At 42.9% G+C, this 24,683-nt stretch overlaps 1 protein-coding gene and 1 long non-coding RNA gene across 2 annotated transcripts; one reads left to right on the top strand and one right to left on the bottom strand.

Annotated features, from left to right (window-relative positions):
- Positions 1 to 3,078: 3,078 nt before the first annotated feature.
- LOC114152636 (uncharacterized) lies at positions 3,079 to 4,455 on the bottom strand. Its single transcript, XR_003597192.1, has 3 exons — positions 4,324 to 4,455; positions 3,910 to 3,953; positions 3,079 to 3,302 (listed from the first exon to the last, which is right to left on the bottom strand). It is a non-coding gene; the product is annotated as an uncharacterized LOC114152636 (long non-coding RNA).
- A 1,699-nt stretch (positions 4,456 to 6,154) lies between these two features.
- On the top strand, positions 6,155 to 12,366 carry msantd2 (Myb/SANT DNA binding domain containing 2). The gene is made up of 4 exons (XM_028032591.1): positions 6,155 to 6,787; positions 7,262 to 7,517; positions 7,618 to 7,681; positions 8,668 to 12,366. Exons 1-4 carry the CDS (start codon positions 6,356 to 6,358, stop codon positions 9,557 to 9,559), a joined length of 1,644 nt encoding a protein of 547 aa, XP_027888392.1. The 5' UTR covers positions 6,155 to 6,355; the 3' UTR covers positions 9,560 to 12,366.
- The last annotated feature ends 12,317 nt before the right edge of the window (positions 12,367 to 24,683 follow it).

Consider the following 24,683-nt stretch of genomic DNA (forward strand, 5'->3'; position numbering starts at 1 on the left):
AGCAATAACAAAAAGCTGATTGGTAGGCCTCTCTGACAAAGAAAGATTGTGTTTTTGTTTGTTTTACATTGCTATTTAGTCATTGTTTAGTTTTTCTCAGATCAATGGCACTGCAGTGATTAAGAAAGTTACCAAATTCCCAATTGGAGAAGATTTGAAACAAACCTTTTCAAACTCTTTGAACAGCACAAAGAGCACACACTCCTTGTCTACCTAACCAGTAGCAGATATCATATTTATATTTATACACAATATCTATATCTCTTATTATAACCCCTTATAGTCCATACATACATAGTCTTGTACAGCCGTAAATAAATATTTATATCTTGTAGAGCACTTCTGGATAGATGCAAACTACATCTCGTTGCTTGTACTTGTGACAGTGCAATGACAATAAAGTTGAATTCTATTCTATTCTATATCAGCAGCCAACACAAACCTCCCCACCAGTCCCCTCCCTTCATCCATGCCAAAAGTGATATGGTAGCTATTGCTTACAGCCAGCAAAAACAATCATCCCTCTGATAATAAGCCCAGGATTATGTTCACAGTCATTCCCTAATTGGCACAAAAGCTAAAGTCAACCTTCAAATTCATGAGGCATCAGCAAAGCGGCTCCGAAAGGTGACGTCTGTGTCCTGAACGTGTGCAAATAACATCTCATTAACTTTAAGTTATGTCTGCACATGTCCACAGAATATAATGGCCTTTCCTTGATGGTACATAGATCAACACGGACCCTGGCTATTCTGTCTCAATGTGCTCTAAGGAATGTGAATACAAATAAGGCCATGGAGGATTTGACCTTTCTCCCTGCTGAATGTGTCGCTGGTGTACAGTGCGTCTACAAAGTATTCACAACACTTCACTTTTACCATGTTTTATTACATGACAGTCTTATTCTAAAGTGGAATCATTTATTTTTATTTTTTGCCTCAACACTTTAAACTCAATGCCTCTATAATGACAAAGTGGGGGTTAACATTTTAACAAATTTATTAAAAATGATAAACAAAACAAAGAAAATTATGTGTGAACAATTATCCACAGCCTTTGCTTATAACTTTGTTGAAGAACATGAAGGTCTTCTTTGGAATCTCTTATAAGCTTGGCACAACTGCTTCGGGGAATTTGCTCTCATTTTTCTCTGCAGATCTTCAGTCAGGTTGGAAGGGGAGATATTTTTACCTCTTTCTATAGATGTTAAGTTGAGGAAATTCACAGGCTTCTACTGGGGCCAGTTGAAACTTATAACTAAATATAACTCAACCCAAGAATGACTAAATTCAGGAATGATTGAACATAACGTACAAGGTCAACAAAACGTCATCACGCTATGATTGGCAAAGGCTGTAAATACCAATGCACAGACTTTTTTTCTCAAAGAGGAAAGCGGCTTGCTTATGTACAAGAAAAATACAAAACAGGGGAGCATTATAAATGAGGAGTTGATGCTTGACAATACGTTACTTTTCATTTTATGACTAAATGGGAATCAGTGTAACTGTAGCTTTAGTGTACAATAGAACCATGTAGAAAAGAATAAGCTGACGCTACAAAGCACAGCATTTGTTTCACAGTAAAAGCATTTGGTCACGATTGCGTTGTCCAGATTATATTGGTTTCATATAAACTTTTCAAAGCACATTTTCCTTTGACACGGTTTCAGCTTCCATGACTGCCTGCTCTTTGAGGTCCTTAGATTGGCTGTTGTTGGATCTAGTTTGATGTACCCAATTCAGTCTGCCGTCCAGTATTTGAAACATTTCGTTTCATTATGTCAATTTGCGACATTAGACATGAGATAGAAAGGAAACAAAGAATTTTTGGGATCCTTTGGTTAAAAGTTGATTAAATCCACACAAAAATCCAGCTTCCTTTGGGACACCATGTTTCTGGTTCATTTCATCCCTTCCAGACAGAAAACATATCAAGGATGTGTCATCTGTCAACTGCAGTTTTGACATGAGAAGGTTAGATCGCCCACTGCCTCCTGTCTCTGACCTTTATTGGACAGCAAGTGCATAAGAGTGAATCTTACTGCTCCTCTGGCCAGGTCAGGACCTTACTGCCCAAAGAAACACACCGAGTCAAACAAGGAGCAGATGGCAGTGCAGGCCTGAATGACTCACACTCCCTGATGGAAGCTTATCAAATACAGTCAGTTGGAGAAAACAATGGCAAAGTTTATTGATCGGACCATCAAATGACCAATTATACACCAAAATCCAATGAAAGGTCTTGCTCCCTGCACAGCCCTGCACAGTGGTGACAAAGGGCTTCACTCATCTGAGAAAGTGGAGAGTGAACCTCCCAACAATATGGATTTTTTACTTCCTGTGGTTTAAGCTAAAATGTGTTTTTTAGGTAGTTGACATACACAGTTGTAATGCTTTGGAGAAGTATTCAAGTTATTAACATTTTTCCATATTGCGTTATCTACAAAAAATACTTTAAAAAGTTCTTCCCAAGAAGCAGAAGAATAATTCACACATATGTGTGTGTGGGCGTGTATGTTTTTGTAAAATGCAATATTAAATGCTGCAATAAGCAGTGAATACAGTACTGCATGAAGACAAATGCTTTATACCTGCTGATTGCACTTTGCTCATTTCTGAATCAGTATTTTTAAAGGTCACATAAATTCACAACACTGGGTCCGTATTCATAATTTAACCTCTGAATAAATTGAAAGATGAAAAAAGGTCACTTGTTTAGACACACTGAACTGAAATCTAATTGCATTTTTTTTTTTGCAGCAGAAATATGCTCACACACGCAAAAAGAAACAAAGACCCATATATAACCACCTAACTTACCCTACTTCTAACCGGGTCACCTAATGTAACATGGTAGGTAATAGTAGAAGTACTGTAGGTGTTCAGTTGTCTTCAGTGTCTTCTAGTTGTTTTTCAGTGTAGTACAAGATAAACTCTGTCATAATGACAGTTTTGAGACTTTTAAGCAGGCAGAGATTAGGAAGAAAGAGAAGATTTACTGAAACAAGGTGATGGAAATAGCCAGTGTTCAGGTTCAGGTCCACACTAAGAGGCAAGATAAGTTTGTTTTTGTTTTTAGGGGGTTGATGTTGGTTAACAGTAAGTTGTTTAGGTGGCGAGGATGACTTACTGTTGCTGACAAAGATAACGATCCAGAGAATGGGGAGTTTGGCCTCGGAGGAAGTGGTTGATAGGGAGAGGATGGGCGGTGCAGCCAGGGTGAGGCTGCTGCCTCAGAAACCCGCATCTCCTTTAAATTCCTCCTGATTGCTTCTGATGAGGAACAGCTGGAGATCAAACCTGCCAATCACACCCAGCAAAGGAGAAAGTAAGGGAAACGCCACAGAAACACACACACACGCCTGCACACGCCCCAACATGGCCATAACCTCTGGATGAGGAAACATGTTCAAGAATGTACAGCTGGACATTGAACATTTTTACTCTTCTCTCATTTCATCAAGCCATCGTAGGTTTACGGTAACCTGGCCAATGTCTTCCTATGCAATTCCACTAGATTCTCATCTCCCTTCAGTGCTCCATCTGGGATTTCTCCCATTGAGCTAGATTTCACCGATTGAATATCCTCCGGGCCAATCAGCGAACAGAAAGAGAAGTTGTGAATGATTATATAATTTTTCTGCGTTGTTTTAGAATAGTAGTCTTCCATGGTTGTAGTTTAATCAAACTATCAAACGGTGGAAGTGAGAGAATCCGCTCAGTTGGTGTTAGCTATGCATCCAAATATTGAATCAACAGTAACAGCCGCCTCGTTTGGCCCAGCACTTCTCACTTCCTATGGGAGATGGTTGTTTGCAGAGCGTGGAATTTCCCATAAACCTCGTAGCATAAAACAACCAAACCTTAGTGTCTGACTTAAATTTAAAATTTAAAACAAAGTCCTCACCTCCAGCAAGAAATAGTTTCTCAGTAGCCAAGGGCCCAGACCCTCTGTACGAAGAAAAGAGTGGAAGAATTGTTTTGTTTTTTTTTTTACCAGGCTAGGTTTGCAAAGGATGAAATTGTTTTGGCGATAATGTATTTTTGTCACTGACTGAAGTTCATGACTTAAAGACTTCAAGCTGTTACAGCGACAGAGCACTGAATGTCATTCATGTGTCCATAACATTTACTACATTTGGAAGATACATGTGTCATCAGAGCACGGGTCTGTAAACAATTAGCTCTTTGTCTCTGAGTGCATTTGCAAACTGTAATCTGGCTTTTTATTTTGCTTTTATTTCTCCTCTATAGAGGAGAAGCATTTAAGCTCATTGTTGGTACAGGACTCATTTTACTGCTGATATGGACACTGTCTCACCAGCTTCCAGGATAATCACAAGGAAGCATTTGTTCTGGCGTTGATTCATTTCTGGGACACAGAACTGCTCTCCTTCCTGAAGTGTAGATGGGTGGAAAATAACAAAACAGATAAATGTTATTCTTCTTATAAAATCAATCTTATTGTGTTTACTCAGTCATTATTCTGGAAATGTATTTAGCAAATAAATGTTCTTAGATATACGTTAATAATCCTATCATCCTAACTGACTAAAATCAAATAGAAGTTTGTATGCAGGACTGGCCCAAGTCTCCATGAGGCCCTAAGCGAAATTTGGTGTTGGGGCCCTCTAGTTCTGCTAACAATGTGGACTGGCTGCAATCAGCAGCCCGATCATGAGGTCATTCACACACCTGCTATAAACTTATTGAATCTCTGGCAGTGCTGTTTACATTATATACATGTATAATAGGACACATTTATTGGCCAACTGATTTATTGACCAGTTGATTTCTGGGTGCCAATTTCCTTAATTTTGGGGGATTGTGATTGGCCGATACTTACGTGAAGCCCATCTTATCCCCTAGTCTTATCTTTGTCAGCAAAAATGTAAAAAATCGGCCTCTGTCCTCTTCTGCTTTGCAGTGAGAGGTGTGACTGACAGACCGGCCCACCAGGTCAGGTCTGCACATTTGCAGTTAACAATATTCACCCCACTGTTACCAACTCAGTGACTTTCTTCCTATATTTAGCGACATTTCAGATGAAAAAAAATTTTTTATATCAGCCCAAATCAAAATGGGCTGATCAGTATTTTTAAAGATCAGTAACCAGGGATCAGCTAGAAAACTGCAATCGGTGCAGCCCTGCACACATATTCATGACAGGCTTTGATCAAATAAATTTCTATTAAGTGTTACTCCAATAGCTAAAAATGTAATTTATACCAGGTGAGTCTTTCTCCCCTGAGAATGTGGACCAGTACCGGTACTGGACTGATTCTGAGCCTTCAAATGATTTTAACAGAAGTTTCACATTACTTAGAAGTTGACGTAAAAATAATGTTTGTTTTAGCCACAAAATGATTAAGCTCAGCAGCAAACAACATGTCCCCAGCTACAGCATAGAGTAGCTCATCAATGTAGCAGCTAAGTAGCCTGACGTAAAAACATTTTGCTAGACAATGTCAAACACTGAGGAGTTTTCATTATTGTTAACAAACATTATCAAACACGGCGTTTTGAAGCCAAAAATACCTCAGAAACATACAGAGATGAGAATCAACTCATTTAAAGTTTAAACTCAGTTTCACACAAACACAAAGAGCCGAGCATAAATGTTTGGCTGCTAAATTGGACCATTCCAGGTCGCTATCAAGCTGGCAGTTTTACAAATCTTTTACATTACATTACCAAGACACATTAAAACAAACCTTTATCTTGGCTTTTTTTTTCTATTCTTCCTCTTTTTGTTATCTTCTTCTCTGAAGGATAAGTCCTTGGACGTTTGGATGCAGCTCGTTACCGGCGAAGCGTGCAGTACCTACCGCGGCCACCAGGGGGCCCCCGAGAGCAATTTCTTTATTTATTTCAATAAAATCAAGATTTCTACATACATTATCAAATATATATATTATTGTAAAAACAAACCACTTCATAGTGAAATTGTGTGTTTTTGATATTATAATGACATAGAAATTATTACTAAAAAAAAAAAAAAAAAAAAGAAAGAAAATCAGCTCCACTGAGGGGGCCCTTGGTGACCTTGGGGCCCTAAGCGGCTGCTTAGTTTGCTTATGCCTTGGGCCGGCCCTTTTTTTATATGATATAAATGTCGGACCATGAGAAGCATTATTTGTGTCTTTTTATGCACTTTAAATATCTGGTTTCAACTGGGTGTTTTATTGAAATCTTTTGAAATCCCCTATTGAATGTAGGTTTTAAATTAATAATTTTGAGAATATGAAGATTTTGACCGACAATGTGTCCTTGTTCACATCCTCATCATTTTCTCCGAGCCCCTCTAACGTAACATCTTCTTCCCGCCCCCTCCCCTTAGCAACAGAAGCAACATGGCGGCGTCCAGTAACGCGGAGCCCTCTCCGGAGATAGCGACACCATTAAAGATACCGAAAACCGAGGTGCCATCTCCCGAGTCCGAGGATTTGAGCGACAGCATCCAGTACCACTCCAATCCTTCGACACCGAACCGCTTCTCGCCTCTGAACGTGGGTTCTGGAACCGCGGGCCGGACGGCGGCCTCATCCTCCTCCAACAGCTTCACCGCCTGCCGGGGGATGTCATGGACGCCGTCCGAGACGAACGCCCTCATCGCGGTGTGGGGCAACGAGAGGCTCACGGAGGCGCGGATGCAGCAGTTGGAGGTCGCGGGCACCGTGTTCTCCGGGAAGCCGCCCGGTCCTGCCATGTACGAGCGAGTGTCCAGAGCGCTGTCGGACCTGGGGTACGAGAGAACCCCGTCCCAGTGCAGGGAGAGGATGAAGGTAAGGAACCATGACAGCAAGATGTCACTGTCACGACTCCAACCTGTTACCATGACACCAAACTGGGTCCGCTGACTGCTTAGAGCCGTGTCACACTGGAGACATCTTTCATCACAGAACACCTCCTTAAAACCTGTTCTTATTTCTGGTAGTGGATCATGAACTGGGAAATATAAAGTGTTGCTTTATCTTACATATTATATAAATAAATCTTTAGGTATTTAGGCCCAGATGAGCCATCAGAGCAACGTCAGACGCTCTATAAGTGCATAATGTTTGCTAAATAGTGAGTTTTTCTATAATTTTGGTCCAAGCTTTGTTACAAAGAAGATACTTACTATTTTATGCCTTCATTCACCTGTTCATTCATTTAGGTAGTAGAATTAAGATGCTACAGCTGCATAGGTCAGTCAGCTGGGTGAGCGATGTGTCCTTTGAAAACTAAAATCCTCGCTGTTCCTCCGTCCCAAACAGACACTTAGACGCTGCTACAGCCGTGTGAAGGAGCATGGGATCGGGAAGAGAAAGAGCAGCTACACCTTGGAGCAGCTGGAGAAGGTGTTCGGTCAGGGAGGCTGGGACTCTCAGAGCTGTGCCCCGGTGCTGATCAACAGCAGCGGGTTGTACCAGGAGATGGAGTCTGACGGCAGCACGCTGGAGGACTTCTCGCAGGAGGACTGGTGCAACCAGGTGCTGGACTCGGCCTTCCAGGAGGGAGACATGGACACCGGTGAGATCCGTTTCAATTTATGAAAAAGTAATTGTGACAAAATTGGATGGATGAAATTAATCCATTATTTTTGTATCCCATGTTTTTTCCTCTGGTTTAGAAGAACTACAGGTGCCTAAAAGCAGAGCTCTACAGATTCAAGCAGAATTGTATGAATTAACCCAGTAAGTTTTGTTTTGTTTTTTCAAATAAAGCTTGTTTTTACATGACTGTAGTAAATTGCTGTTATATTTCCTCACTCTGAGAATCTGGGTTTTAAAATTTTACTGGATTCTTCAACCAAACTTCTCCAGGTTCAGTGTTCATAACTGTGCACTCTCAGTAGCAGCCCTTACGTTTTCTTACCATTTTTAAAATCTGCTCATCGGCAAAACTACAGTGTTCCAAAAGTGTTCGCGCCTCTTGAAAATACGAAGATATTTTGAACTTTTTCACAATTTGTCATGATGTGACCTCAAATTTCTATGTACTGACGAAGCGGAACTGATTTCTGTCATTTTGGAAGATTGGCAGCTTAGATCTGAAGCCAATCTTATCTGCCTCCGAACAGACAGATCCGCCCACCGAGTCACGTCTGTACGCGCATGATTAACAATATTCACCTCGCTGTTGCCAACTCAGCTGCTTTGTCGTTATATTTAGTAGGAATACATGACGTAGCTGCAGTAACATCGGCATGGGCCGATATTAGCAGTTTCTTAACCTACAGCAGAGAAGCAGTGGTAAAGTCAGCAGCGTCATAAAAGCATTATTAATACTGGATATTGGCACAAAGTTTCATTTCGGTGCAGCCCTGATATTGAGCAACATTTTAGACATAGAAAAATCAGCCAAAATCAGAACCAACGGTTCAGGGTTTTTATAAGATCGGTGATTGGCTGGAAAACTGCAGTGGGTGCACCCTCTAATTTTAAGTGAAAGAGGAGCACACACCTGAAGGGAATAAATAAGAAATTTTTCTAAATATTTCTCAAATAAAATAAAAAAAAAAAAAATTTCAGAATGTTTTTATTCAGCCCGTCTTTACTGCAGTACCCCCAAAGTAAATGCCCTAATTGGGTAATAAAGTTTAGCCGTGTGTAATTTCCTCTCATTGTAATCACATATTTCTAAATCAGGCGGTTGCTACTGGTTCTGTGACTGTGTGCAGGAAAAGGGAGGCGATGCAGACGGTGATCCGCATCCTGGAGTCGGTGCAGCTGAACTGGGAGCATTTCCAGACGTGGACCGAGTTTTCCCGGCTGCACCTGTCCAACAAGCTGGCCATCTTTGGCGTGGGCTACAACACGCGCTGGCGCGACGACGTACGCTACCACTACGCCGAGATCAGCTCGCAGGTGCCGTTGGGCAAGCGGCTCCGGGAGTACTTCAACCCGGAGAAGCCGGAGGGCCGGGTCATCATGACCAAGGTCCAGAAGATGAACTGGAAGAACGTCTACTACAAGTTCCTGGACATCACTATCAGCGAGGCGCGCTGCCTGGAGCTCCACATGGAGGTGGACTGGATCCCCGTGTCGCGGCCGCTGCTGGCGAGCAGCAAAGGCTCGTCCCACTACCTCCTGCCTGGTTTCGTCCCCAAGACGCACGGCCTGTATGCCATCGGCTGCGAGGCCCTGCCGGCCTGCGACGCCGCTTGCACGCCGCCTCCTCCGGCCAACGACGAGGAGGACGACGACAGTAGCTCGCCCCGGCGGGAGGCGGAGAACGGGTCGGAGCGCGATGTCAGAACTGGGCCCGCCGTCACTTACTGCTACCTGGGCGTCGCCGAGGACAGGACCATCCAGCAGTGCCTCTCCCAGCACTTTCAGGGACCCGGGAAGCACTGCGTCTATGGGGAGCCGTCCGGCGTGACCCGCTTCCTGCAGGAGAACGGCGCCGGCGCCAGGACGGACCAGCATGGCAGAGACTCGCAGCAGCGCTGCGCCGTTTACGTGAAATTCATCGAGGTGGAGCTGGACTTCCTCTCGGCGGGCTCCCTGGTGGAATGCCTGGAAACGGCCGTCGGTTATTCCTTAAGGTTCAACAACAAGGAAACATCGTAACCACCACCCCGTCGGTTTACAGATGACTCTACAGCTCTGGTGGAGGCAGCATCATGCTGCGGGATGCTCTTCTGGTTAAGCAGCTTAAAAAAAAAAAGTTAAGAAAAGATTTTTTTTTTTTGTCTCTGGCTGTCATGGAAACAAGCGTTGACATGTAACGTTCATTTGTCGCTGAGGGATGTATTTACGTACGCATCACCAGTTAAAAGCTGCCCACCATAATAAGCTCACGAAGTTATTCAGAATACTAAATCCTTCAGTTTCGATGCAGAGTTTCATCAGAGTTCAAGTGTTCAAGCTGACAGAGTTTCTAAATGAACAACAGTTTCTGCCTCAGTATGATCTGCAGCACTGACAACAGCGCTTATTATTGAATATTGTGCACTAAGATTCTCCAGCTGCTTGTTAGGCTTTATGTGACATGTCTGATCAGGGAGAGTAGGGCTGGAGGTCGGTATCTGTGTGTGTGCGTGCATGTGTGTGTGTGTGTGTGTCTGTGGGTGGGCGTTACGCTGCAGTATGCATCTGTCTACCTCATTAAGACGTAGCAAACCAAGCAGTGAGGGACCACAGCTGGATGTATTCAGAAACTGCCTTCACTTGGACCGTTGGTTTGAGTCCACAGAGCATCTATGGGTAGAGGCGAAGTCATGCCTTATGTTTTGCACATGTGGCAGGTTTAGCAAGCAAGAGATGCTTCCACACAAACTACAGAACCGTCACTCCGCGGCCGGATGGCGTGAGCCGGCGTCTACGGAGCCGACTGTAGGCCCGGACGAGGAAGCAGGATTCATTGTTTTTCGAGACAACGTCCAGCTCAGATTAAGATCTTCAACGTTTGCGACGATAGCTGATAACTTGTTACAGGCCAGGATTCCAGTAACCAATCGGTTCCCTGAGAGAGAATAAATAATAATATTAATAATAATAATAAAAAAACAAAAAGAAAACAGTTTTGCACCCGACCAGAAACAACTTTCTAATGAAGTGTCTCTGGCGGATCGTTATGCAGCCTGGAATCGTCTTCTGCAAACGTCTGAATCACATAATGATCAGTTCACCCGTTTACCGGTTTACAGCCCCATTCTGAATTTGTACAGTAGACAAACCATTTCATTCCCATGTACTAAGCTATTGTAAATCAGTTACCTGTTATGATAATAAATTAAGGAGGTAAATAACAATAAAACGGTTAAATGTCACATTTAAATTCATTTAATTAGATGTTTTGTGTTTCACAATAGAGCCATTTAGGAGTGCACTCATTGCAGTTTTCTGGCCGTTCACCAATCTCTTAAAAAGTTGCACCTGTTCGATAAGACTTTTTATTGGTTTTTAGGCCAAAGCCAATATTTTTTGTCTAAAATATAGCAAGAAGGTATCTGAGTTGGCAACAATGGGGTCACTGTTGTTAACTGCGAACGTACACGTCAGAGCAACAGAGGACAGTAGTTGAGTTTTAGACTTTTAGATAAGATCAGTTTCACATAGAAGCATCAGCCAATCACTGATCTCCCAAAATGAAGGAAATCAGGGAGGATCAATCGGTGCACCCGTAGATCTATTGATTGAGTTTTGCATCCCTCCCCACAGTTTTTGTAAATTAGACCCCAAAACAAACAATAAAAATTTATATAAGTTGTTGAAGGGAGTATTAAATAGAAGTGCACTAAAAAAAAACTTACCTATATTTAGTGATTTCATGCAAAAGAATTGTCCGAATTGGCGAGTCAGGCATTTTAAATATCGTAGCTCGGCCAGAAAATGCAATCGGTGCACTCTGTATATTAAAACACAAAATGACCAAAACTATGCAGCAGCGACTTGCGACTGTGGATGAAGCTGGTTGAGATGTTTCCAACATTCCTAATAAACCAATTAAACATGAGCGCATTCACCAGGAATAAAAACATTTTTTAAATTATTTTATCTATTTAGAATATTAGTAATCTGATAGATTAAATTGTAAAATCCTGAGATTGTATTGACTTTATAGTAGATTAACATACTGGAACCATATAATGCAGACACTAAATGGTTAAACTTGCTCAAATAGTTCAGATTGATCTCTTGAAGAAGTGGGCAAAAATTAAAAAGAGCATTTAAATCCAAAACAAAGCCTGTCCACGCGGAGGCGCTGTTGGGTCACATCTGTTCGGAAACCGCTGAATCCTCTCCTGCATCGTTTCTTGTTGCTCTGATGCACATGAACCTGCTGGGATTTGTTCACAGTTTAGTTTGCAGCAACTCAGACCCATCATCAAAAAAAAAAAAAAAAAAAAAAACCCGGTTCTGGTTCTGGTTTGGAAATACCTGCCAGTAGTTTGGAGCATCTCTTGCTGCAGCCGCTGGCTGGTTGGTGATGTAACGATGTAATATTTCAAATGCAGACAACAGGAAACGTTTGCTGTGTTCAGAAGCCGGCCCGACAGCGCTGCGGCTCATTCAGGGCCCATAATAAAGCTGGACCCTTGAAGAGGATCTGCAGGTTACGTGCAATGAATGTGCCAGGAAGCGACTGCGGCACACAACAAAACGTGGCGTGTCCATATGAATCTATGTAATGTGAAATACCATATAGCTTATATAATATATATTTGAGAACATCGGTGTTCTTGAGCATTCCAGCTTTTGTGAAATTTATTTGTTTGGGACATCAAAGATATTAAAAAAAATGATATTTTTACCTCATTGATTTAATGCCATGTACTGTATGTGCTTGTTTCTAAGTCACCATGTTGTCTGTTTACATGTTTGAAGAACAATAAATGGGGAACTCTCTGTGGTTAGCCACATACTAAAAGTAACCGGTGTGTTATTTATTGGCTTGTCACGATAAATTTTGCTGGACGATATGTTATTGCGATTAACAGAATTTTTGTTTTGGGGATATTTGCAAGTAATGTACTGACAGTGGCATAATTGGTGCAACTTCACCTCCTCAAAGAATAATAATTGTTCTTTACGAAACTAAAGTTGGACACTGGAACTGGAAGATGTTTTAAATATCCAAAATGAAACTCAACAATCCAAAACAACAAATAAAACGGGGGGGGGGGGGGGGGGGAATAAACACACACACAAAACCGAAACTGTAAAGAAAATTAATGATGAAATCTCTAGACAAAATTACTCTTCAAAAAATATTCATCAGAATGGAAATGATCAAGTCCATTTTAATTTATCATGTGATCAATTGCTTATTGCAGCAGCCTCAGTTACTTAACAAGGCTCCAGATGAATCTGATGTGTGACCTAAAATGTGAACCAGAGCATTCAAGAATCTGAACTGGGATCAGTTGACTGATAGCTTCTCAACAAAAGGCTGTGAATACAGAGGGCTCCCTGTCTGCAGTGGTGAGAGGACTACGCTGTGACAACATGAGAGGAGGCTCCCATGTTAGTCACAACACTACTACACGCTTAACCGTGTTTCACTGAAACTTTGTGTGACACAAAGTAGTGTATGACTATTTATCTGAAGGAAATTGACATGGTTTTCAAAATTGTTAACAAATTCACTTTGATGGAAAGGTAAGACTCAAGCTGTAATTCCGCCTTTTGGCCAGGAGATGGCCCTGTGTAGCTGTTGCAGAAGTTGCTTGGCCCAGACTGTTCAACAGCAATATAAAAGCCCAACAGAACCTGCAAATGGTTCCCTGCAGTAGTCTGATGTTGTAGGAACTGGTGAGAACGTGCAACATCAAGACTGAGTATTAATGGTGAATCCGGTCCAAAAGGTTTCCCTCTACTGCCCAGAATAGAAAACCTTATGGGACAGTATCAGGTGTGTCTGTCGTAGAATCACTACCTACTCATTAAACTGATGATACCCTGTGTGTTTGCCATTAAACACTTACAAAATAACTAAAGTAAATAAAATAACTAAAGTAAATAACTAACAACGAGTCTCATCCACTCCATGACGTGCTGCCGTATACAGGAGCGCCTTCAGCCAGAGACTCATTTGGCCAAAGTGCACCACAGAGCGCCACAGAAAGTCATTTCTGCCTGTTGCCATCAGGCTTTACAACGCCCAAGTCTGTGCTAATTGATTCAATTATTTTCTGCTCTCATTTATAGGCTATTTATTGATTAATACATATGGCATGTGATTGCTTCATTATTTATTCATTTATTTGTTTATATCTAGTCATTTTGAACTATTCACTCTTTATTATTCACTCTTAGGTAAATATATATTTGACAAACTTTGTATTTATCACCTAAGATGAAATAGCTTTCAACAAATAAGCAATTTCCCCTTGGGGTCAATAAAGTACATTCTATTTTATTCTATTCTATTCTAAAGGAATGAAGAACAAAAGTAAAATCCTGGAACCTTGAAAATCTCAGCTGCTCAGCCATTTGCCAATTCAGTGCTTTTAGAATCAAAGTAAGAAGAAACTTTACAATACTTAAAACCCACCTGCTGCCCTTAGAGTAAAAGTGCAAGCATAATTAGAAAGTTATTTTATTCCGACTCACAAAATTTTACTCACATTTTGTGAGCTTAGTTGGAGGTACCCAAATAAAATCCCGCTTGGAGTCCCATAAAGTGCTGGCCCTCATTCCAAGCTATGTAGATTGTAGTAGTTTAGTCAAAAAATTGGAACTCCATGATGTTGTTCCTCTGTTTCTTATGCAGACCACCTTTCTGAGGCCTACAGTGGTTCTGAGTCTGAAATTTGTTATTCCATTTGTATGTTTATTCCATTATCAGGTCCTGTTGAAACTAAGAATGCACAGAACCATTCTTTTTTTACTTCCGATACCGATACAGATATCTGAAGTTTCGTATTCGATCCGATACAGAAAAACAGTACTGAACTGATTCAAAACGTTTCTTTTTTTTTTTAAACAGACTTAAATGTACTTAATAACAAATTTATTTGATAACTCTGCATCTTTCGGCTCTTAATTACACCAATAGCTTCACAAGCTTGATAAAACATGCAAAAACAACAAAACTATCTGTAATTTGCTCAGTCCATGCAATTGGAGTACAACGGCCAATGTAAAGCAAATAATAAAGAAATTGAAGCTGACAAGAACAACAGGTTGACTACCTTGGTCAAACATTGAAAAATAAACTTCAACAAATCTTCTTCCAGATGGTTCAGAAAGTGCAACTAGAAACTCTAAATATAATGTAAAATACATAGAGCCTGACGTTGCTCAGAGCACAAAGCATAGAACTAGCCTGAATGGATCTGATCGGGCACATCGTCACCGATACCCGATCTAGAATTTTTTTCAATATCGGGACTGTTATATATATTAATGTTGCATCTCTAGTTGAAAAATGCCTCCTCAAATCAACAGGCATGTTTTTCTGGCTTCTGCTTGAAAACTTCCAATTTAGAAAGAAGCACAGAGGCTGTTGGCAACAATACAACCGAATCTCATTCCCACATGAACCGGACTCTGCTACTTTGGATTTAATCACAGTATAACCCTTGTTGACCTCGCATAAATGAGCAGTCCACCTGTGTTAGCCTCAGCATTGTTGCTGAGGCAACAGAGTAAACCCAGAAAATGAAATAAGGAGGACTGACCACTTGGCCGAGCACAGGTCAGTCCATATTTTTCTATCAGGGTGGTGAGCTCACCTTGGGAATTCACGTCAAGCTGAGTCCAGTCTGTTTGCTTTGCTTTTAAGCCTAAACCCCTTCACACATGGCAGAACAGGAACTGAACATTTTTCAAGGAGAGATGAGAGGAGAGGATCAGGATTTAGTTGTGAGGTTTTGGAAAATAGGCTTAGAGTTTAAAAAGCTTGTGACATGGCATTTAAACTAGATGAGTAGCATGTAAATATGCCTGTCTAGAATTTCTGTACAAGCAAATTCTTCTTCTTTTCAGTGACCAGTTTGGGTCAAAGCATGTCAGCAGGGAAATAAAATGTTATATCTGTAGTAGATTTAGCTTTTTTGGTTGACATGGCACAAACATTTTCTCATTACTTCAAAGTGATTATATGACCTTTTAGCATTTATTTTAAAATATATTTTCTTCACTGTAAAAATATATGTGAATGCTGGAATTCTCTGCAGCATAGTAATTGATTTAACAAGTTGCAAATCAACAGAAGTACGGGTAACTATGGCTAGTTCTGCCAATGTTTATATTCCTGTGTTATTTATTTTTGCACCTAAATTTTCTTCAGTGTCAATAAAGTTGAGCAAACATTCAATTTACTTCATCACAAATAAATGTAGTAAATCAATTAAACTTTATATTTTTCTATATATTTTTTAATCATTATACACTTTAAAATGAAAGAAAAAAATAGACTGAAATGAAATAGTTTACAATGTAGAAATTGTTTTGCAAACTATTAAAGTAGGATTTGATGGTTTTTGTTTAAACCAGCCCACTTTTCACCAGAGCTGGGTAACTACTTTGCTTAGTTACATTATCAAAAAGACTTCATAGAGGGATCACATTTATGGCGGTACAGGTGAACCTGCTCTGCAAGAACTCCTTCCAAATAGAGTGAAAGGTGGAACATGCAATCTGCACCAACAGTGCATTGACTATGCATCTAACCATCTCTGCTGTCACTTTTAATTATGTCTAAAAGAAAAACTATTTAAAATAAGCAAACAACACTTAGCTTAGCCATGGGGACAAGTAGAGACTGGCGGCTTGCCTTGCTTATAAAACTCTGGGGGAATCCTGAACAAGCTCCCCAACCTTTGGCTCTCTACAGCGGATACCAGTTATTAATCAGCACCGTGACATGGTAGACGGTAACAAAAGGTTCTGAGGGCTCCAGTGGGGTCTGCCATGGCAAACGCTAATTTGAAGGTGGTGATTTAAAAAAATGATCTCCTTAAGTCGAAGAGAGGATTCTGTAGGTGTTATTCATATTTGCGAGACACAAAAGTTCAATAAATACCACGTTCAAGCACAAGGTGGCACACAAGTGTTCTTGGCACCACGTATCTTAGACTAAAGGTCAAGGATCAATCTTTTAATTGCATCATCAAGTCTGTGGCACTACATGTTGGCAGAGATGACAACTGATCACCACCTGGTGGCGCTGACTGGCCTGGTAAACCTGAACAGGTTGTGGAAGGGAGCTGGGGATGAGTGGTGGAGGAAACTGTTTGACTCCAGGATGATCTCTGTAATGCTGCGAGGAAAGTTGAGACATGGAATCAGAATGTCCCGTATTCAGGACCTCCACTGCAGAAACTGTGGCCTGAAGGTCAGCTTTCGGGGTGGGATGTCCTCGCGGACCCCCAAAACAGCTGACAGTGGCCTGGCAGCCAGAAGGACTGTGGCTTCTGTAGTTGGAGTAACAAAAACTGGGGCATGGAAAGTGTTACACCAGCTGCAGCAGAACTAATGTGGCGTGTTGGAGCGTTTTTGGAAGAGAGAGTAAGAAGAATGGAGGTGGATGACAGAAAGTCCGTAACAAGGAATGACCAGAACCAACTAAGTCTGAGAATTTATTAACAAAAACACCCCAACTTTACACTCAAAACACGCCGTCAACAAATCTGCAGTGTCGATTTGATTCCTTCATGTTTGAGAAATCCTTTAATCTCCATGGCAACCACTCAGCTGTTAAAACACCTGAGTGGACCCAGCCCTGCCTACAGGGCGCAGCTCCTCCTCAGAGCTGCAGCTTCCCAGTTTCTGCCTCACAGAGCAGCACTCCGCCTGCGACTCCCCCACTCAGCTCCTTCAGACTAGCCAGCAGCAATTAGCAAACAGCTGGTGGAGCTGCTGTGAAACTGATTCTGTGGAGGTTCTGAACATCATGGTCAGATATAAGATGAATGTCTTCTGCGCTGCAGGGGTCGGAGGTTAAAAAAGAAACCTATAAACCCTCTATTCTCAGACCAGAAAACCTATTATTCACACAAATCCTGATCAGTGAAAATGTACCAACAAAAATCGGAAAAAGTCAAGGAATCAGACCACATTCCAGCGTTTCCTGTACGAGACAAAGAATGAGGAATTAAAGCCTGTTAGCAACTTTTATCACGGCTCCCTGCGAGGAACGTCCGGATTCCTCCGATTTAACAGACGTGCATAAAAACAGAAAACCAAGTTGACAGCAACACAGAAGAGACCAGCGACTGCAGCAGGAGATCATAACTCTGAGGTTTGCCTTTTAGTTTGTGACAGGGCGAACGAGGATTTAGGGGACAGGAGTGAAACTGTTCAGATGACTCGCTGCAGTACGCCTGCAGGTGTTTGACAGAGACAGAGAGAGAGCATGAGGACAGACGGAGAAACTCTGGACAGACCAGGTGAGGTCAGAGGTCAAGAGTCCAGGAGAGGAACCAGATCAAACCTGCAACATTTCCTCACATCGACCCGATTAGAGGATCGGATTCACTTCAGACTTAAAATAAAAAACCGAAGAGAGAAACTAAAAGAATCTTTAATACTTTATTAAACAGAAAATAGAAATTACATTCATGTTAAAAGTCGCATTAATTTCACTTTAAAACCTACAGGAAAATAACTCACACAACGGCCTCTAACCAGAATCAGAACCAGGAGCATCAGAAAAAGTAAAAAGCTTCTGGTTCTGACGAGAACCAGAACCGGATCGTTCAGCTGAGACCCGGAGCAACAGAACCACCAACATTGAAACACCAAAATGATGAAACATCCATCAGTCAGACAGAAAATCCTGATTTACAATCAATCAATCAATCAAGTGAGTAATAAATCAACAAATTTATGGTTAATAACAACATTTATTCTAACATGATTGGACTGCAGTGAACATTAAACTCGTCCCAGCAGGCAGGTCAGGATTTTGTTTTTGTTTACCCAGCAGGTAAATCACCTGACTGGAATAAACCTGAAAACATCCAGATTTTTATTAACATGTCAGATAAAAAAATGCAAAAAAATCTAAATTATTACATCTTAATTATTCTGAAGCCACCTGGTGGAGAAAAGCTGCGATCAAAACAAACAATACTAGTTAATAACAATAATAATAATCAATGATAATAAATGTGAATTTGATTCTTCCGGTTTAAATTATTTTATCACCAGATTAAATGAGAAAATCTGATCAATGTGTGAGTGAGGAAGAGGAGGAGTGAGGAGGGGCGCAGGCTGCTCTACCTGGGCCTGCGGCGCCACGATCTGATTGGATGCTGGGAGAGACCAGTGTGTTCAAGTTGTGCTAAAAGCAGTTAGCCTGTCAGAAAGCTATGCTAGCCTAAAATAGCCTCAATGCTAAACATGTAGCAGCTAATGCTAATGTTAGCATTTATAATCACATTTCTACAGAAGTTCCATGAAATTGTGAAGATAAAAGGATAGAAAAACATTTTGAACCTGAAGAACAGATTAAAAATGATAAATATCTTTGTTATTTATTTCTATGACTTGTGATGTAAAGCACCAAGAACTGCTGTTGCTGAAATGTGCCATAAAACAGGCTTTATACAGGAATCCTAGACTTGAATTTACTACCTATGTTTACTATCACTACAATATTTTTACTCCATCCATCCGTCCGTCCGTCCGTCCATCCATCCGTCCATCCATCCATCCATCCATCCATCCATGGTTGGTGGGTTGGAGGTAGGATCTTAAAAAGGGAGGACCAGACCTCCCTCTCCCCAGCCACTTGTTCCAGTTCCTCCAGGGGAATCCCGAGGCGTTCCCAGGCCAGCCGAGAGACATAGTCCCTCCAGCGTGTCCTGGGTCTTCCCCGGGGCCTCCTCCTGGTGGGACGTGCCCGGAACACCTCACCAGGGAGGCGTCCAGGAGGCATCCTGACCAGATGCCCAAGCCACCTCAACTGGCTCCTCTCGATGTGAAGGAGCAGCGGCTCTACTCTGAGTCCCTCCCGGATGACTGAGCTTCTCACCCTATCTCTAAGGGAGAGCCCAGACAACCTACGGAGAAAACCCATTTCGGCCGCTTGTATCTGTGATCTCGTTCTATCGGTCATGACCCAAAGCTCATGACCATAGATGAGGGTGGGAACGTAGATCGACCGGTAAATCGAGAGCTTCGCTTTTTCACTCAGCTCTCTCTTCACCACGACAGACCGGTACAGCGCCCGCTTGACGGCAGACGCTGCGCCAATCCGCTTGTCGATCTCCAGCTCCCTTCTTCTCCCTCAATCGTGAACAAGATCTTGAGATACTTGAACTCCTCCACTTGGGGCAGGACACCTCCTACTCCCACCCCTCCACCCCCGACCCGGAGAAGGCACTCTACCCTTTTTTGGCTGAAGACCATGGACTCGGATTTGGAGGCACTGATCCTCATCCCAGCCGCTTCACACTCGGCTGCAAACCGCTCCAGCGAGAGCTGCAGATCACGACCTGATGAAGCCAACAGGACCACATCATCCACAAAAAGCAGAGACGTGATCCTAAGGCCACCAAAAAGGATCCCCTCAACACCTTGGCTGGTCCAGTGTTGCACGACCAGGACGAAAACCACATTGCTCTTCCTGAATCCGAGGTTCAACTATCCGATAGAACCTCCTCTCCAAGACCCCTGAATAGACCTTGCCAGGGAGGTTTAAGAGTGTGACACTCCTGTAATTGGAGCACACCCTCCGGTCCCCCTTTTTGAACAGGGGGACCACCACCCCAATCTGCCAATCCAGGGGACCTGCCCCCGATGTCCATGCAATATTGCAGAGCCAGCCAACACAACCCTACAACATTCAGAGCCTTAAGGAACTCCGGACGAATCTCATCCACCCCCGGGGCCCTGCCACTGAGGAGCTTTTTAAGCACCTCGGCGACCTCATCCCCAGAGATTGAAGAGCCCAACCCAGAGTCCCCAGGCTCAGCTTCCTCAATGGAAGGCCCTCCGATTTTCTGCCTCCTGGTGCTCCCTCCGATTCTCCCTCGACGACTCCAGGTGGTCCCAGGGCTCCCTCGACGCCTCCAGGTGGTCCCAGGGCTCCCTCGACGCCTCCAGGTGGTCCCAAGGCTCCCTCGACGCCTCCAGGTGGTCTCAGGGCTCCCTCGACGACTCCAGGTGGTCCCAGGGCTAACTCGACGCCTCCAGGTGGTCCCAGGGCTCCCTCGACGCCTCCAGGTGGTCCCAGTGCTCCCTCGACGACTCCAGGTGGTCCCAGGGCTCCCTCGACGCCTCCAGGTGGTCCCAGTGCTCCCTCGACGACTCCAGGTGGTCCCAGGGCTCCCTCGACGCCTCCAGGTGGTCCCAGGGCTCCCTCGACGACTCCCGGTGGTCCCAGGGCTCCCTCGACGACTCCAGGTGGTCCCAGGGCTCCCTCGTCGCCTCCAGGTGGTCCGGCCCCTCCGCCGACATTGTCCGCCGGACCGGCCTTCAGGGATTCGTCTCCTGCACCACCAACGTTGCCCCCTTGCTGGATGGATGGATAGTTTTGGCCCCACTTGGAGAACATTCAATCCCCATGAAGACAGAAGAGCCAAGGCTGGGCTCCCGAAGCTGCGGCAGCGGTTTGACACCCCCTATACCTTCTGGGCTAATTTACCCACCGACCTGCAGCTTAGGGAGCCCAGAAACACCTTCCTGAGCAGATGGATTACCACAGCAAGGGGCAGCCATCTTGCTGTGGTAATCCACATTTTAGAAAACAAAAGAAATGTTTTAATCACACCTTAGCAGAATATAGAGACCAATTAACTAAAGTCGTGATTTTAGACTGTGGCAGGAAGCCGGAGTACCCGGAGAGAAACCTGCAAACAGGAAACTACTTTTTGAAGAGAGGGGGCAAAGGTCAACTAGACAAGCCAAATCAACCAACAGTCATTTTGTTGGACTCTGGGATGAAGCCGGAGAGAACCCACTAATGCACTTGGGGAAAATGCAAACCCCATAAAGACAAAAGAACCCAGGCAGGAACTCAGACCCAGGCAAATGTCTTATTAAAAGAAAAGAAAAGAAAAGAAATCACACCTAAGCAAAATTTAGAAACCAATTAAGTAAACAGTCTCAATTTCAGACTGTGGCAGGAAGCCGGAGCACCCGGAGAGAAACCTGCAAACAGGAAACCTGTCAAATCTTTTTACCTTTCAATCTAATAATTTAATTTAACTGAACACATCAGGATAAGTGTTCAGTCCCAGTCAGATTTCTCCAGCCTCAAATGGTCAATTATGATTTGTTCTGGGATTTTTTTATCTTCCGAATTTGTTCTTTTTAGCTCCTCTCCAAAAGATCCTTGATCATGTTGAAGAGGAGGGGCTGGAGAAACTGTAACGTCAGGTGTGATTTCATTTCTTACCTTTTCCCAAAGACATCCGCCGGTTGTTCCTTGCCGTTGAAACGCCTTTCCAAAACTAGTTGCTGCCGTCGTCCAGACAGACCTGGGGCACACTTTTGTCCGCTACCTTCTCCTAACCCGACATCGCCACTTTTGGAAGGTCCCAATGAATCGAGAGCGTTGAGGGAGAAAACGCCTCTCTCTGGCACCGAGAAGAGCATTAGAAATGCTCCTTCGGGCCGTGCTCCATCGGGCCCTTGCCGTGGCAATCCATCTGCTCCACCAGGTGTTTCTGGGCTCCCTCAGCTGCAGGTCGGTGGGTAAACTAGCCCAGAAGTTGTAGGGGGTGTTAAACCGCTGCCGCAGCTTCGGGAACCTTTCAAAGATAAAGTCAATGATGAAAATCTTGATCCCTACAGAAACACCTATGATAAAACCCAGCAGCTGGCATGGCAACACGCATGAGAAGATCAAAACCAGCCAGAGTCCCACGTAGATCTTTACTGTGGGCTCTGGCCGGACCCAAATGCACAGATTTTTGATCTTCTCAAGCGTGTCGGCCATGTTTCCAAAAAGCTCCTGGGTTTTCTGAGCAGAATTGAAAGCCAAGTGGACCATCTGTAAGACACTTGTGCCTTTCAGATGTTCCCCTGGCTCACACATGTCGGGTATGATGCTCCCCGGGATCCTCCAGCCTTTGGTAATTAAATAATTTATGGAAAGTTGGAGAATCCCGAGGAGCACGATGGAGGAAAATGTCCAGCTAAACCACACTGTGCACATGTACAGACAGAAAAAACAGGCTGTCATGTACACAGAGTGCCAGCTGGACAAAGCAGACAGGTTTTTAAAAAGGTGTGCCACAGGTCTGAAGTCTCGTTCAAGGCGTCTCATGTTCTTTGTGATCTTTATGGGGCTTAGTGGGTCCTCCCTCTCCACAATCGCCTTTGGGTGGAAACGGAGTTTTTCCCTAAACGCTCTAAGGCGATCGCGGATCTTCATTTTGGCTGCCGTTGTTCCTGGTCTCTATGAAAACTGTTTGGGCTCAATGTTGGAGCGCAACACATTAAATCTTTAGAACTTCTTTGATCTATTGTGATGTACATGATGTCATCTATGACCTCATCAGTGAGCTCACTGGACTTCTGGGGCAAGGTCTTGCTTCTGATCGTTGCTATGGAAACGATCAGAACAGTTCTGAATGAGTCAAGCTGAAATAATGACTAAATACTTAAATATTAAGTAATATTTTTTATTTAACATGAAGAGATTAACAGTAGATTTCTACAAATTAGAATTTTTGTGTTTGTGGTTTTCCGTACCTGCTGTGGTATAAGTGGTTGTGTATTCCAACCCTGACTGGTTTTGATGGAGTAGCGGGCGTGGCGGCGTGGCGAAGTGACCTGTAACACCATTGCCATATGTTTGGCTCTAGATTCCACATGTTTCGACTGAGCTGCACCAAACTTACTGGGATGGATCCTTATCCAGCCCCAGACAGGAATCCATAAGAATCCTTGGTGGGCGTGGCCTAATTTATCTACAGCGCCCCCTAGAAGCTTTTAAAACATCAGCTCCAAGCCATGCTTCAACCCAGACGTATGAAACTTGGTACACATGTGTATCTGGTCAGGACCTACAAAAACGTCTCTTGGAGCCATGGTCCAAACTCAACAGGAAGACGGTCATTTTGGATCAAAGCCGCCATTTCCTCTTTTTTATAGACGTCTCATCTGATCGAACTCGTCCTACAGCTTTTGAGATACGGACTTCAGAATCACTCAGCATAACCTTGAGGCACTGAAGGTCAAACAGTTATCACAGGATTTTTCATGTGGGCGTGGCTTAGTGTCAAAGTCTGACTATTTGCCATAAAACATCAAGGTGCAATAACTTCCACATACAAAGTCAGAGCTGCATCAGACTTTCTATGTCTCATTATAGACCAGCCCTCATCACATTCACATGGTTAACTGATGACATAACCTCTGCCCCACCCACTTCCAACAGGAAGTCACCTGTTTTTTCTGCTGGATTTCTTACTTTTACACTTTGATTCATATATAAGTGACATAAATGACATGATGATGAAGTCTCTCAGAAAATACTGAAATTATTGTTTGATCCCTACTTCTTCACTGTGTGTATGATCAAATGGGATCATCTAACTCTTCATAACAACACATCATGTCTATCAAACCCTACAGGAAGTTCTTGCTAATCTTTCACTACTAAACAGGAAGTGACAATAACTCATCTCCTGGATGTCAGACATCAGCCATCACATTTTTACACAACATGTGCTCCTTTACCCAATAACAACACTTTTGATAAGCAACTATCGACTCACAGTTGACAATAAACGTTTTGATTCATATTCAATTGCCCTGATTAAATGATTTTTTCCTGTGCCAGCACCACCTGTAACAAAAATGTGCAGTGGTTAAGGATTTATTCCATTAAGCTTGGCTAAACAATACTGCCTGATTTAATTAAAAACAAAAACAGAGAACTGTTTTTCATTCACAGATCTAATCAATGCAAGGCTTTCAGTTCTTCTAATTTATTTTTCTCAAATAATGAAACGTCTTTACACTGCAGACTTAAATCAGGGATTTGTTCCTGATCACTGTTTTCTATTTGTCTTCCTTTTTGTAATACCACACACTCCAAGCGTTCCAGTTCAACCTCAGAACACCATTCAGCCCATCGTCTTCCAGCATTACATCACCAGTAACATTGTCCACAGATTCCAACTCAAACTCACTCCTACTTAAATCTACAACAGACTTTACTGAATGTTTTGTTCCATCAACAAATCCAAACAAACCAGTTCTGTAAAACTCACCAAAGGTTGCACAACTTGAAGGCTTAAGTTCACTATCAAAGCGATAAGGTAGAAATAACTGCATTATGCTT

This window comes from Xiphophorus couchianus, chromosome 11, assembly GCF_001444195.1.
Source record: "Xiphophorus couchianus chromosome 11, X_couchianus-1.0, whole genome shotgun sequence".
NCBI classification, from domain to species: Eukaryota; Metazoa; Chordata; class Actinopteri; order Cyprinodontiformes; family Poeciliidae; genus Xiphophorus; species Xiphophorus couchianus.